General features: G+C 50.3%; 1 protein-coding gene across 1 annotated transcript in view; it reads right to left on the bottom strand.

The window, feature by feature from the left end:
* Positions 1 to 15,924, bottom strand: part of ZSWIM5 (zinc finger SWIM-type containing 5) — a 97,484-nt gene that overhangs the window by 21,795 nt on the left and 59,765 nt on the right. Inside the window, exons 2-3 of the mRNA XM_053950510.1 lie at positions 8,007 to 8,363; positions 48 to 196 (exon numbers count right to left, since the gene is read on the bottom strand). Of these exons, the coding sequence (XP_053806485.1) occupies positions 48 to 196; positions 8,007 to 8,363 (506 nt within the window). The remainder of the gene's footprint in view (positions 1 to 47; positions 197 to 8,006; positions 8,364 to 15,924) is intronic.

Genomic DNA, 15,924 nt, shown 5'->3' with positions numbered 1-15,924 from the left:
TACGTGACACGCTGAGCAGAGATGGGAGAGAGCAGCCGGCTCCTCACCTTGGCAAACATGGAGTTGAGCTGCTTCCCCGAGCCGTAGTACCCTCCCTGAGATAGGAACAGCTTCACCTGCTCTCGGACTTGCTCCTCATCCAAGTGCCAGCAGTTCTCGTCATCGATGCTGGCCCCAGCAGTGGGGTCAGGAGCGCCTGAGAGGATGGGGGGGGAGAAGAGAGACAACCATGTTTATGGCAGCAGGGTCAGCAGTCCCACTAGCAAGGAGTGGACCCACCTCTGTTTTATTAGAAACCCACCTTTACTTTATCAGCTCGGGTGACAGAAAACCAACTTGATTCCTCAGCAGTGAGCCCAACTGGCAGCACTGTGCTGCCCTAACACAGTAGGGGCAGCAGCCATCAGGAAGGATATCCTGACCACAGGGCTAATGCTTGCATGGCCCCTCACCCTCTGTACCCCATGTGAAATGAGGCTGAGGAAGACCAGGGACCTGCCTTCCTCCAAAGCCCCAGGAGTGCAGGCAGCACAGCTGCAGAGCCTGAAGCGCTCTGTGGCTCCAGGGATTGCCCAGCGTGCTCCTGCTCCACATCACTGGTTTGTTAAAGCATCAGTAAAGCTCCAATTCCTGCAAGCCCTTCCCCATGTCTGGAACAGTCTAACAAAGGTACTACTGCACTTGGGCTCCAGAGGCCTGGGTTAAACACCTGGTCCTGCCCCTCACTTGCTTTAGGACAGAAGACAAGTCCCTGGGCATCAATGTACCTGCCTGAGAGAGAACCTCTATGGGAAAGAACAAAGGATCGATAATCCTTCAAAGAGTGAACTGTGACCAGAGCAGGGCCTTTGGCAGGCACAGATATGCATTCACAGGCTGCATATCATCTTCCAGAGAACAAAAGAAAGAAAGAAAACCCACAGTTGATTTAAACAAGTAGGAACAAATTTCCCTTGCCTTGCCCCTTTCGATTCCCATTTTCCCACCCAAGCACTACCCTACGTCTCAGCCATGGGTTCCAGGGCTCACAGGACAGGCAGTAGCACAACTTCAGTGAGCAGCCAAGAGCACAAAATGGAACAAAAACCTGGATTTTCAGCAGTCTGCTTTTGGGTCCTGTTCTACAGAAACTCCTTAGGGAAAACCAGTACCAAAGAGGGACTGCTGCAGCTGGAGGATGCTCCGCTCCACTCCACTTTGGGCTGCTTCTCCTATCTCCCTCTCAAGAGAGGAAGAGGGTCACCACAGGAAGAGCAAGGTGCTGCATGAGGAGCCATGCATGAGTAGCTGACACAGTCCCAATTAAATCTTCATAATGTCTTTTCCAAGGGATGTGGTTGGGGAACAGACATCACTTTCCTACAGAGACAGCCTGGGATGGTGTGCACACCCCAGCCTTGTGTGTTGCTGAACCAGGAGCTCAAAGACAGTTCATGGAAATTGTGCTCCAGGATGCCTGCTCAGCAGGGCAAGTGTCTCTTCCTGGCTTGTAAGCAAGACAACATCAACCTCAGGGGTTCTGCTCCTCCAGCAGGCTGAGAACACTCCTGACCCGCTAAGATACAGTTATTTGTATTTAATGTCCTTTACAAAATTACTTTAATTTCTGCTAACAGTCACTGCCTGAGAGAAGTTCCAGCAAGCTCTAGGCATGCTGAAGGGACAGGATGCTGCTGCTCCCTCTGCAGAATAATTTATAGTCGACACAACTATGTAACTGGGACGAGAGCTGAAGCAGCAGAAAGGAAATCACAGTTCCCAGATGAGCATGAGGACTTTTGCCACATATGCCCTGATCCTGATCCCAACTCCCCTGCCATAGCCGTGGAGAAGCAGTTAAACCCTGAGCCCCCAGCAAGGGGCCAGTCCTGCTCAGTGTACCATCAGTCAGCTCAGAGCCCTGCCATAAGCCACGAGGGACAATCACAGCCAGCGACAGGGACAGTCCATGCCGGCCCTCTGAGCTTTTCTGTACCTTTTCCTTCCCTCCCCCAGCCTCATCCTTATCTCGCAGATAAAGAGCAGACAAGCCGGTGATTATCCCCTATCAGGAACCGATGACTAATCTGTCTACCATGAGCGCTTATCCGGCCCCATCGCTAGGTATCCCAGACGCTTGCACTCTTAATATCCTCCTCCCCACCATCCTGCCCGCCACTCCCAGCTGCAGCTATCCAGAGCGGCCTCGACTGCCTCTACAGGGTCACCTGTCTGCGTCTACAGGGACCAGGAAGGCATGGTCACCTGGGGTGACCCATCCCACCAAAGCTCAGCTCATCCCTCACCATGCCCGTGGCCACTGTGACGGATTAAGGAGGAGGAGGTCGCAAAATGCAAGAAGTAGGTGCGTTCTTTGGGGGTTCCCGGGGCTACCCCTCGGTGCCTGCTGCTCACACGTAGCATTAGCAACGGAAAGCCCGAGCAGCAAGGAAAGGAGCGTGCAGCTAAATAAAACCTCCTCCTCCCACGCAACACATTGAGCATTTCACACGTTGGGGTTCGGGCCGCAGCCAAATTAGCAACGCGCCTCCCGCGCCTCCAAATAAAGCCCAAATTTGCTTGTAAATGTATTTTTCTCTCCTATAAAAGATTCAGAGAGAGGGCTGTAATAGCAAATTCCCACACGTGCAGCACAACCCAGCAGATAACGGGCTGCCCAATTACGCTGGGGAGCTGGATAAACATTTAAGTGCAAACAACGGGATTTGTGCTGGGTTTAAATATTAATGGCAGGATTTGTCCACTTCCCCTTGCCAACGTTCACACCGTGGGGGCTTCGGCAGCGGCATGCCGTGACGCAGCTGATGAGTGATTCCATGTCTCAGCTCCAAAGGAGCTGGGAACGGCATGTAAAACAGCCCGGCGCCTGCATAACACATTTCTCATATAGCAGCATTCGTGCTCCAAAGAGCCCTGTTTCAGATGTGCTGGATCTTGGTCCTGCCGGATTCAGATTTAAGGAAACACCATTGCACATCTTGAGTGGAAAGAGTGTTTCACCAGCCCGTTTACACTGGCTGTAGAAACTGAGATAAAAATGCAATCCATCACACCCTGAGCTGGGCTCCCCCCTCACTGGGAGCTCAGGGGTTTAACTGTTTGACAGCCAAGTGAGACTTGGCAAATACAACGACCGAGGAAAAAGGACTGGAAAAATCTACAAATCAGAAAACAGAGTGAAGTCAGGCATGGAAAATTCTACTCCTTGCTCAGAAATTAGCTGCCCAATATGAAGAAAACAAAAGGGGCTCCTGGTCTGGGAAGCTGCAGGTTTCCAAGGCTGAGGAGGCAGTAGGACCTTGTGGGTCATGCCAAAGCATTGGCACATCCCAAACCCAAGTTGCTGAACCCAAGAAGGGGAGATACATCAGCTGAGAAGTGCAGAAAGCACTCCCAGAACATCTGACTTGAAGCAGGATTGGTGATACAAAGAAAAAGGCATGACTATCATTTTTAACCAGTACCCTGGAGCTGATAAAGTGATGCTAAAAGCCACTCAGTGATAAGGGTGGCTGCTGCAGCATTTCCCTTATGGTCATTTCACCCAACTGTGCCCAGCACCCATCAGTGGTTTGGTGCCTGGCCATGCCAGCCCCGGGGTCAGTGGTGCCTGGAGCAGGGCTGGCCGTCGTGGTGGCCATTCACAAGGGCCATCTCATGACTGCACATGGTGGTGTTGCTGAATGCCTCCAGGCTCCTCTCTGGCGTCCAGAGAGAAAACAGATGTGAAGGATCAGCTCAGGGTGGGGGGTGGGGAGGACATGGACAAATAAGCAAACGGCAGAAAACCTTGAAGAGAAAATAACCAGGCACCAGAAAGGAAATGAACTCTAACAAGGGATTAAAAATAGCAGCAAAGCAAGGAATCCAGCTCTGCCAAGACTCCCGGTTTGTTTTCAAGTGGAGGCAAGTCAGAGGGAGCTGCCAGGGCAGCCTGAAGATTCACATACACCTGACAGCAACGGGGCAAGAGAATCCAGACTGGCTCCCAGCATGGTGGACAGGAGCAATGTGGTCCAGCTGGTACCAGTACCTGGTGCACCCAACTTTGGAAGCTGCTTATCAAGAACCACTGGTGCTCTGGAGTCATTTGGCAATCCCAGTCGCTCTGCAAGACAAGGGGAAGAGGTGCCTTTCTCTCCAGCACTCAGGTGTGTTTTTTTCCCTTAAATCCACCACAGTTCAGCAAAAGGGAACACGAATGCCCTGGAGAGCTGACCTTCTCCTCCTCCCTGCGGGAAGGCAGAATTTCAAATAGATTTCCTGGTGCTGCCCTCCAGACGCTGTCTCGAGATGACCCGAAAGTCAAAGGGTGCCTGAGGATTCCTCAAACATCAGCCTTGGCTCGGTGTGACAGGACAGGCAGTGACTTCCTGCACACTGACCTGGCAGCCAACTTGCTGTGCATAAGGAACAACATGGGACAGTATTAGCACAGGAGTTGAAGGAAAGCTCAAGGTGGTCAAGAATGCATGTAGGACAAAAGGGAATGGATGAGGCAGCAGGCTTCTTATGGCTCTTGCATAAGGAGATCTGCTTTTCCCATGCCAAAGCCTAAGGGACCATTCCCTTTCAGGGTTTTCCAGAAGTCCTCTCCTCCAAGGAAGCTCTCAAGACCCTGCAGGACCATTGAGACCCCTTGACGATTCACATGCCTTGTCCTCAGAGGGAGTTGCCCCTGCACCTTCCAACAGCAGAGGTTTTGCGGCTTTTCTCACTTCTGGTTGAGAAGTGCCCTTCTCAAGCCCTTTGATGGCACCAGCTGAGCACCACAGATACAGTGTCATCCACTGGCATTTCTGTGGGCCAGACAGACCACCCCAGCCACAACTCCTGGACTGAGGGCAGCAGCACCCTCTGCCATGTCCACATGCTGCTCAAGCTGGGTGAGTTACAGAGCTGCAAACATGGGGTCTGCCGAAATCTCCTGCTCCTTAGGCAAGAAAGAGGGAGAATCCATCAGTGATGCATGAAGGGTACCTCTAAGCCCCAAATCTGGGCCCACAGGCATGGTCCCATCTTTAAGCTCTCAGAGGAGTGGAGGGAACAGGGTGCCAAGGTGGCCACCACCAGATGATCCTCACTCCCTTGGAGTCCCAGCTCTTGGATCCAAGCTTTCCAGTTGCAGCTTCTGGCTGCCCCCAGCATTCTACCCACCAGGAGAGACCAAGCAGCCACGAGTCACTTTTGCTGGCACAGTGACATCCTTGCAGCCTTGCTCTGTGCCAGGCAGCCACACTGCTGGCTTTGTCCCCTTGGGAGGAGCACTGAAACCTACCCTGGTCTCCTCCCTCCAGCTGCCACTCCAGACGCCAAGCGTGGAGGTGCCAGACACGGGAGATGCTCTCGCTGGCACATGCTGCCCTTCGCAGCCAAGGCACAGGAGCAGAAACGTGACCCACTTCAGCAGGCGGAGGTCAAGTGGGGAGCAGAGCGGCAGGCACACCTAGGACTGCTTGGACTGAATCCTTCGGGAACACGCAAGCGCCTTGGCTGCGCTCCAAGACTCCATCATTACTGGATAGTTTGCATTTCCTTCTAGGAAGACAGCCGGGAAGATCGGCACGCGGTGCACAGCCCGCGGCTACAGACTCCTGCAAGGAACAAAGCTCCAGTGCCCGGAGCTGAGCGCGCCAGACAATGGCCAGTAATTCTCTCTGCCATTCAGGCTCTGCAGGAGGAGAAGGAGCATCCATGAAAGCCTTATTTTACAAAACCAGACAACCCCCTTGCACAAGGGGCATTCCCCAGCCAGCCCGGTGCAAAAACAGTTCCTCAATCCTAAAAGCTCACCATATAAACAAGGAAAGAGGAATCCTTTGGGTGACCAGACAGGTGAGGAAGACCTGATGCTGATATGAAGCTCAACAGACCTATCCTCAAAAGAAGGAGGGGCAGGGAAAAAAGACGGATTTTTAGAAAGAACGTTCTTGCTCCAGGGTGTAGTAACTTCAGGTGTCCTATGCACAAAGTGGGTTACTGTTTGGGTTGCAGAGGCTGGCCTGCCAAAAGGCAGCTTGGCCCCAACCCAAAGGCTGGGGTGTGATCCCAAGGGTCTGAAATGCACATGGTCAAGAAATGCACAAAAAGCTCTACGGAGAGCACAGCTTGAAGAACTACAAATCCCAGGATCAGTGACCCACTACAAATGCATGATCCACAGCTGGGAAGGGCAAGATGGGGAACAAATCTGGATCCACTTCACCTGGAGACCCCAGAATTCCTCTCCCACAAACAGACCCCCCTGGCTGCAGCCCTTCCTCACCCTGGGGTCAAGCAGGTCTGCAGTGTAGTTGGTTGCACTGTGGCTGTGCTCCTGGCAGGACCAAGAGGGCAAAACATCCAACACTGTCCAGGATCAAGAATCAAAGCCCTGGACAGCATCACTATGAACTCGAATGTGAGGAGTTTGGAGCCTTCCTTTTCACAGGATGCAACATTTATGAGTTACAGATCACCTTAAGATCATGTCATCATATGAAGGCTGATGTGCATCCTCCCCCAGGGTGAACCAAGGCTGCTCTCCTGCTTGCAGAGGTGTTTACTCACTTGTGACCAGCCAGGCAGCCACAGGGGTGTCAGATAGGTGCCACCCTCTGTGGAGGTGACCATGTCTGTGTTGGTTTAAGATCCCACACTGGAGTGCGTAAATTTGCACCAAGTTTGAAGGGAGTGAGAATTTTTGCTTTGGTTTTTTTTTTAAACCACTTGTAAAAACAAGAAGCAGATATTGAACTGGAGCCAACATCTGTATCTTTGTAAGACTCTCAACCACCAGCCTTTTGCTGACTCGAGAACAATAAATATTCAGAGCCTTAAAAGCTTTACTTCAATCTGCTTAGGAGAAAGCAGCCTCAAACAATGGCCAAGAAGGGATCTTGCCCAGCCTCAGCTTCAGTAGATCAGTTCAGAGAGGGAATGGCCCTCACCAGATCCTTGCAGCATCACAGCTCCTCATTCTTTTACAATGCCAAAAACTGAAGCCAGTTACTTAGACCACAACCACCCATGTGGCAGATGTGGGCCAGCAGAGGAGACAAAGGCCTCTCCCAAGGTAGGAACAGAAACTCCCAGATAGAGATGAACACATCTAAGATCAGAGCTGCCATCACCCCCCATAGTGACGGTGAACCTCTGGCCTTACTTTTCTACATGTGGATTCAACTAGTTCAGATGGTATTTTAGGCTGCATATGGGTCTTTTCATCTTCAGAACACTTAACAGGCACATGTTAATCCCTGCAACGCCCTTCCGTGGCAGATAAGTGTTTATTATCTCTGCTTTACAACTGGTGGGACTGGCACAGCGGGGAGCAGCTCATTGCTGCAGACCCTGGGCAACCTCAGCTCCTGGGTTCCTTGAAAAGACACCGTGGGAGATTTCCAAGAGCCTGGGCCACATCCTGGGCCAGTGGAGCAGGTCTGGGCTGGGCACTGTCCCCCAGATTTCCAGGGGAGGAAGTCAAAAGCATTTTCCAAACACAAAGCCCCAGGACACATCTCCACTGTCTTTGTGCAGTAGGTAAGAACAGCGGAGCTCATTTATTACGGGCAAATTAACACCCATGGAGATTAAAGCTTTATCTCCCACCAGCTCAGCCACATCTGACTTAGTGCAGGGCTCAGGCTGACACTGTGTCCCCACACACTGGAGGAGCCACATCCCCACTGCACCTCCTACTTGACAGGGACCCAGCACCATGTCCTTGGCTTCTCCATTACACTCTGAGCTGTGCCTTGTACACCACAAGCCTGTCAGCTCTGCCTCTTCCTGCCTGTTGAAGCCCATGTTTGACAGACAAACACATAAAGAAGAGGGGAGGGCAGGCTGGGGACACCCCAGCCATGGGGTCCCAACACTCATGCATTAACATCAGTGTGTTGCTGCCAGCTCTTTCTGTGCAGCAAAAGACAAATGTAAAATGATGAACACCACCATGGGCACCAAAACCACCAGCCCAGCCCCAAACACAGAGTCAGGGTCACACAGTGAGGAGGGAGAATTACCATGCACTTGGTTGATCTCAGAGTTGGATGACAGGATCTCATCAGCCAACTTTTGGGCGGTGGGCAGCACCTCGGTGTGGTGTGCTGTGATCAAATACTGAACAAACTTCTGGAGCTGGTCCCTGTTCATCTGGAAAAGGGTCTCTGAGATGGGAAGACGGAGTTTGACCTGGTCTGGCTTGCGGATCCTGTACAGTGAAAGCGCCACGACGTGAGCGCAGTAAAAAATGTCCTTGTTCCCACAGCCGCACGTCACTGAGGTGATTTTGCAGCGGTCGAAGCTGATGGCCACCTTGTAGGTCATCTCTGGTTCTGTCGCAGTCGCTGGCTCCGTTACTGTTCCACTGAGGTGGAACCCTGGAGAGGGAAAGCAGAAGAGGGAAAGGTCAGGTTAGCTTCCCTCTGACCACAACCACCCATGCCAGCCCCGGCAGGAAGGAAAGCCAAGACTGCTTGTGTGTCTCTCTCATATACCGAGGAGTGCAGCACCCAGCACAGCCCATCCCCGTGGCTTAGACCCAGCAACACCCAGCCCGTGTATACAAACACACTTCTGCACCAACACACACACACAGAGCCAGACTCATCGGCGAGTTTATTTAACAGCCAAACCCTCAGGGGAAGAGAGAAGCTGCTCAGTTCCCATTTGTTTAAGTATCTCAGACTGTTTCTCTCCTGGGAGTCATTTCCATCCACGCCTCCCTCTCGCTGAATTTGCAACTCACATGAGTGAGGGTTGTTAGGAAAAGACCACGTTTGCTTTTCTTTGATGAGGCAGACAAAAAAACCCCACAAACTAAATGCAAAGCAATTCCAACTTTGGTCTCTCAACCAGGTAGAGTGCTCCAGGGCATGGTCACAGCTCTGAGCTCTTCCACACAGTGGAAACAAAGAGCAGGGACAGGAGCTATGCACAGTCCAAACCACAGCTGGGAGAAAACCGTTCCCTGAGTTCCACAAATCATTCACACCAATGTTATGGTGCTCCTTGCAGTTCCCACCATGCAGAAAGGGGGTGCAGTGCCTTCAGGCACGAAGTGTGAAAAAAAGCCCCTAGAAGTACCCAACACAGGTGAGGAACATGAAATGGGCTCAGAAAGTCCCATGGGTCCAAAGAAATGTGGATGTACCAAGCAAGTGAGGGACTAAATCATTGAGATAAGACTGATGGATGCCTATCAACCTCACTTTGAACAGGAGCCTCAGGGAGTCCTTCTCACTATCCAGCTGCTGAATGGGTTCAACACTAACACTCTGCACTTGCTTAGCCACCTGGAAAAGGGATATCTTTGTTTCTCACACTCATCTGCCTTGTTCCTCCGAGAGAGTGAGGCTGCACCAGGAGGTTAATTAACATGGCCAGGGCAATCTGGTGTCCCCATGCCAGAACATGGTGTGGGACCTGGCACCTCACACTGCCCATCCCAGTCATCCTCCCTGAGGAGGATGCTCACTTTCCTCTGTGCCACTGCAACCTTATTAAGCCTGTGTATGTACAGGTCCCTGCAGAGCCTGCCATCCCCTCAGAGGAGGCAGCAGACAGCTGAGAGCCCTACAATTAGCAACAGAAAAGGAGAAGGGGTGGGGGGGTGAAGATTAAAATACATTAACTGCATCAAACCCTTGTGCATTTGCCAGCTCTTACAAAGGCTTTCGGAGACAAATTCTACCAGAGGTTTTTAATAAATGGCATCAAAACCAGCTATTCACTGCCAGTCTCTTTAAAGCCACGCCAAAAACCACATTCAAATCTGATTAAGCGTCAAGGAGGTCTGCTTTTACTTTAGTGCCGGGGCGGGGGAAAAGCAGACCTGTTCTGCTGCCATCACCCAAAAGCCACCCCATGTGGCCAGCAGAGCAGGAGAGAAGGGATGGACAGCCCTTCACTTCCCTTCCCTCCCCGCTCGCAGGATGCCGGGAGCAGGAGCAGCGTGGCTGTGGAGGTGCTGGGCTCAGCACTGCGGGAGCAGCACAGCCAGGGGCTGACGAGCCTCCCCCTCCACACAAGCCCATCCCCTGGCAGCCAAACTATATAAATCCAGAGGATAAACTCCAAAGTGTTTATGTTTTACCACTTCTCTGGTTTGCAATGCTTGGCAGGCGGCTCCGACTCACTGCCAGTTTCTCCCTAGTTTACTTTTTGAACAAGTTAAAGGGACTGGAAACCGCGTTCCTGAGCAAGTATGTATGTATATCCTCATATATATGCCTGCACACACACATATATAAAACACTCTAGGACAAATTACTGGCCATAAACACTGCCTTGAAATGCTTACTTTAACAGGACTGTGGGCCAGACCCCACTTGGGGCTAACTGATGTAAGGCTGGAGGAACTCATTTAACCTAATTATCTGTTTCAGACAGGTATAAGTCTGAAAATATATCAACTGTGGTCTGATCCAGCCTCTAAAGACAGAATATTTGTCCAGATATTTCTCAGGATATTCTCAGGCGTCCCAAAAGCTGTGCTCTCCTATCTGCTCCAAGAGCTGGTCTTCACAATTCAGAGCTGGTCTGCACATCGAACAGGACCATTCATTATGTCAACAACTGCCAAGTTCATCTGGCACTTGAGCCCCAAATCAAGTGTTGGTTTAGATTTTAGCTGTGGTGACAGCAGGTCTGTAGGATAAACTAGGAACTCTACAAAACATTTATCAAAAGTTGAGTCAGAAATTAAACATGGGGGGTGGAAGAGAGATGAGCTGGCAGGAACAGAGGCGTTATTTGTGAATATTTACATTAATGTGAGGTCAGACTGCAGCTACCACATTGCAGCCAAGTCTGCACCCCAGCACCCATGGCTGCTGAGCACACAAACTCAGTAGTGATGGGTATCACAGCCCCAGAGAAGAGTGGTGGCTAAAAGGTAGGTTTTGGTGTGGTTACATCATCATCCATCGAAGAGCACACTCCTGCTCCCCACAGAACACTGATGCTATCGCCAAAAAGCTATAGGTAGCCCTGGACAAGTACAGCTGTCCTCTCTGTTCATCTTGCATCCTAGAAGAAAGAAGCATCCTAGGAGCTGTGATACCAGCACTTCAGTAGAGAGAAACACAGCCCTGATCACTGACATGGGGTTTGGATAGCACTGAGAGCAAAGTCCTCCCTGTACATTCAATTTAAGACATTTCTACAGCCCAGTGCTTATCTAGGACTTCATCTTCTGTTCTTAACATAAGCTAACTTGGTGTTTGATTTGTTGCCAGCAAAGTGACTGTGCCAAGGCTTGAAAACCATGGAAAAGAAATAATTAAATACCATCTTCGTAACAGACTCATTACACCCCCCAAAGTCTAGCTTTGTCCCAAGAACAACATCACCTTTTCCCTGCCCCAGAACACCCTCTCCTACTTTTACCACAGAAGTTTCCCAGTGGATGTCTCTTTGATCAAGGTTGTAAAAGGAGTTGAATGTTCATAACTGCCCCAGAAAAAGCACAGAAAGGTGCCATGAATGTTCACAGGCACACAGGGCATGATGAGCTCATCTCTTTCTAATCCCAGCATCCAACCCATCAAATGGGGACAAAACACTGGAGCAAGAACCTTCCTTATATTGCACCTCGGATATAAATTAAAACAGATCCTAGAATTGTTTTCCAGGAGTTTTTGAGTTCCACATTGGTGGGACTTACAAACCTGTCAGCTGGGCAGCACTCTCTTCTCTGGAGCTGATAAACCCTGCAGGCTGGGAGGAGGATGGATCCACAAAAAAGAAAATAAAAAATCCTGGGCTCTCAAACAGCTACAAAGGATCAAGCCTTTAGCAGGGCAGGAGACTTTGCTATTAGGATAACAGTTATTAACACCTCAACAGAAGCATCTGTAACCAAGATGGTGAATTCTTTGATTTCTAAACCTACTCAACCAAAAGGAGTTATGCAAACTCTTCCAGTTCTGTAAGAGCAGAGAGCCTTTCAACGGGACATCTTTAACCCAGATATCCTCATGCCAACCATCAGGAGAAACCACTAGCCTGTCCTGCAGCTCCAACCTATCATGAGGCCAGCTGCAAAGACCCCTTGCTTTGTGTCCTTCAGCAAATCACTGAAGATAAAGCAAACATTTAGGCTGGTTACATTGGAATACCTGGAGTCTGGAGACAGGCAGGTGCCCAGATGGAAATTTAAACCCCAAAAACAAGCAAAACCCAGGCATAGCCCTTTCCCTTCTCATAACTGTGGCACCAACATCTGCAAGAGAGAGGAGGACTCCTGCACACCTACCACACTAGCTGGGAACCCGAGTGCTCAGCTCTGCTCCCTCTGGCAGTTGCTGCTCACAGCCACCCCTCAGATTTCACACCACAGCCCAGACAAAAGTCACAGTTGTCATTTGCTAAGTTGTGCCATTTGGAAAAAATGAGCTCTTTCTTCCCAGGCGTGGCAGTCGCCTGCCTTTCCCAGAGCGCTGGCACAGTCCTGCAGGGGTGGAAAGCACCACAGAGCTGCAGCCACCTGCAGGACCTAACCCTGAGGATGCTGCACTGGCACTGCTGTGTGAGAGGATGGCAGCCAGTAACTCACAGGTAACGTGGGGAACATGTCTTCATGGCACCGTGGTTCTCTCTTCTCCACAGGCTTTTGTCTGTCTTTGTGGAAACCTTGAAGTGGGGCAAGGAATGGCTCAGTAGAGGGAAACATGCCCCACATCCATGCCCTTAGCATGGACCACTGGTGGGATGTGGCTGGACAGTGTACATAAAGAACTCACAACCACACCTGGCTGTCAAAACCTCAAGTAACCTCCTAGTACCTGAGGCTGATATTTTAGGCAGCCTCTGTTAGGAGCCACGTGATGGAAAGTCCATCCACGCAGCTTCCTGAAGGCACCAGCCACATCCCCTTGCATCATAGCCAGAGAGGGGCGGCTGTGGCAGACAGCAGCTTGGCTGCTCACTGCTCTTGTACTCCGTGCTCAGCTCCCAGGATTCTCCACCTCTAGCCAGACTAACCCCACTCCAAATGTGTGTTTGGGGATCTCTATCTTCAGGCAGGCAGGAGCTCTGTGAAACCAAACAGGAAAGAACAAACAGATATTTATGGGGCTCAGCAGATATAGACGAGGAAAACTGAAATTCTCGGTGCAAGTTGTATACACTAGGTTAACGTGACCCAAATATGTTTTTTTTTAAATTTCCAAACCACAGCGGAAAGTTATTTTAAACTGAAGTGATTCCAAGCTCTTTAGTGATTAAACGGACTGCAGCTCCAGCTCCTAGTGGAAAAACCATTTGTTTTTCCAGTGTGTGAAAGCCATAACTAGCAATGAATAATAATTGCCGCACCCGAGTGTTATTTATAAGTCATTCTCAGTCACATTTCCATGCCTCGAAACAGCAGCTTTCTAAACATGAACTTAAAATCGGTCAATATTTGTAATGTAGACAACACCCACGGGAGGAAGGTGTCGGTGTACTCGGGTGGAGGGAAGTGGAGGGTAGTAAAATCTCCTGAAGCTTTCCAGCTTCTAGATCAATTCCTCCAGCCGGCTGATGCTGACAATTGCTCAGTCCCTGACCTTGCAGTTGGAAAGGAGATGGGCTCATGAACTCATTTGCACATGACAATGCTCCAGCAAAGTGAATCATCTGCCTCCGATAGTAACGAGAGTATGGCGTGCCCCAGCCCTCCCGGGCTCCATTCAACCAGCACAGGGCTGGCCTTTTGTGCTGCCAGTGCAAGAAAGACTCTGCTGAAGATGTGTGCAATTAAACCCACTTTTCTTGTTGCTCTTTTGATTCAGCGGCTCAATGAGAGGCACCCTAGGCAGGTGTTGTCACACACAGATAAAATGTGCCTTTTCAGAGCACTGGCAGACAGAAAGAAAGAGAGTAAGGCTGAATCAATTGCCATTTCTCCCTTGCAAAATAGGGAATCCAGGCTTCCAGCGAGTCAACGAGCAGAGCTGCAATGAGTTGCCATCCTCCCTCCTCTCCAAAGCTATTCTGTTTTGTGACCACAGGCAAAGGTGCTGCTGTTGAGACAGACTTTGGCAGGGATGGAGGAGGCAGGCGATGGCTGGCCAGGAGGATGCTGCACCAGCAGAACGCAGCCACGCTTCTGCTTCTAAAGGTTTTCCCCATGCAGCCCTCCACCCTGTCCCCACTATGCTCCTGTCCTTGCCCAGTTATTATCATCCTGGAAAAGCACCTCCACTTTCACAGAGCTAACAAAGACCATTAATATCACCCCAGGAAGGAGCCATGCCCGCAGCTGAGCTGCCGCAGGAGGAGCCGAAACAAAGGGATATGGGTGAGTTGGAGAGTATGCACCACGTCTGCAAGAGTCCCCACACATACCTATGGCCTCGGGCACCAACTACCACAGGTTTGGGAGAAATACTCTTCTATCACCTCTCCAGGTAGGCCAGGGAAGAAGCAAGAGCTGCAGCTGTAAACAGAGATGGAATGGGGCTGTTTGTGCTGGAGGGAGCCGTAAGCTCCTCTGAGCAGCTGAGTAAGCTGGAGGGACGCTCTCTCTGCCATCTGCTCTGATCCCACAACACCTCCTGCAAATGAAGAGTCAATCCGCTGGTTTCTATCCCTGTTAACCTCTAATCAGCCAAGAGGACCAGCCTCTGCCTTGCTCTTTATCCGAGCCAGCTAATGCGTGAAGCACACCGCGCTTCCCATCTGCTCCAGCATTACTAGAGTTAAAGGACAAAGCCGTTTCCCTGTCCTGAGCATTCACTTACACAGATGCCCTTGTATTAACTCAATTTCTCAGTGATTTCCATTATTACCCTTACGAGATTTCTGGTGTTTGTTTATCTAGGAGCCTGAAATGGAGGTTTTTCCCCTCCCCCTACGCAGCTCAGGGGCTTGGCTGGCCCAAGGCCATGCTCCAGACAACCAGTCCTAATCTGTGATTGTACCCAAAAGTATTACAAAATGTTCTCCATTTTCTCCCCAGCCTGGAGTGCTCTTTGTTGCCCATACATTTCTTAAGAATCGGGTTTTTTGGGTCTTTGTTGCCAGCCCCAAAGCCAAGACCATCCTTTCCAGCATCACCTTCCACAACCTTCCAACACCTCCCCACAAATGGGTTTTTAATCTACCCAGATGTGCAACCAACCCTCTCTCTGAAGACATACAGTTTGGGCAAAAAAGAAAAAATACAACCAGTTTTAAAGCTTGGACTGATTTCCTCTGTTAAGATGTAGCCTTACAAGCCAAATTCCTCTGCTAGCAGGTCAGATCCAACCAATCTAAATGATGGTTCTGAAGCAACAGAAAGGGTTTGAAGAGAGGATGACTTCACTGCATCTTGGTTAATGTGTGCTGTCCATGCAATAACTAATGGCAAAATGCTCTCAAGTCTCTGCTCTTTACTGCTACAGGGTAACTTATAGGCATCTTGAATATAAAGGCTTTTCTTTAAAAATTCAGAAATGTGAGAAAGGTGAAGATGTGCAGTACATTTTTAAGCAGAAGCAGTGAACGCAGCATCCTTATGGTCAAGGGAGAAAAAGCAATGCATTTCTGTGACCATCCCCAACCCATCCTCTCCTCTTCTCTGTGTGCTTACAACTGGCTATAGCCAAACAAGGAGCAACATGGCTCCTTGTTACAGCTCAGGTGTTTGCTCAACAGATGCAGGGTTGTTTTCAAGCATGAAAGAAAATATCCACAGGGAGGAAATTCACTTTGCAGCAGCTTCCGGGCTGATGCGTGCCATCAGTTGGAGCTGCCACAAAGCAAACCCAGCCCCGTGCTGTCACCACCTCGGCTGCCTCAAGGAAACTGATGGGAGATGCCAAAACTCACACACCAGACTTAGATGGGGTCATCTCCTGACTTCAATGAAGCCACCCAGATTTCCAACAGCTGAGAAGCTGGCTTCTAGCACATAAAAGGCTTCTAATTAGGAACTGCCTCTTATCCCTTCATGCAAGCATCACCATGATG

The sequence above is a fragment of the Vidua chalybeata genome, chromosome 9 (genome assembly GCF_026979565.1).
Source record: "Vidua chalybeata isolate OUT-0048 chromosome 9, bVidCha1 merged haplotype, whole genome shotgun sequence".
Taxonomy (NCBI): Eukaryota; Metazoa; Chordata; class Aves; order Passeriformes; family Viduidae; genus Vidua; species Vidua chalybeata.
This window is presented reverse-complemented; position numbering and strand designations above follow the sequence as displayed.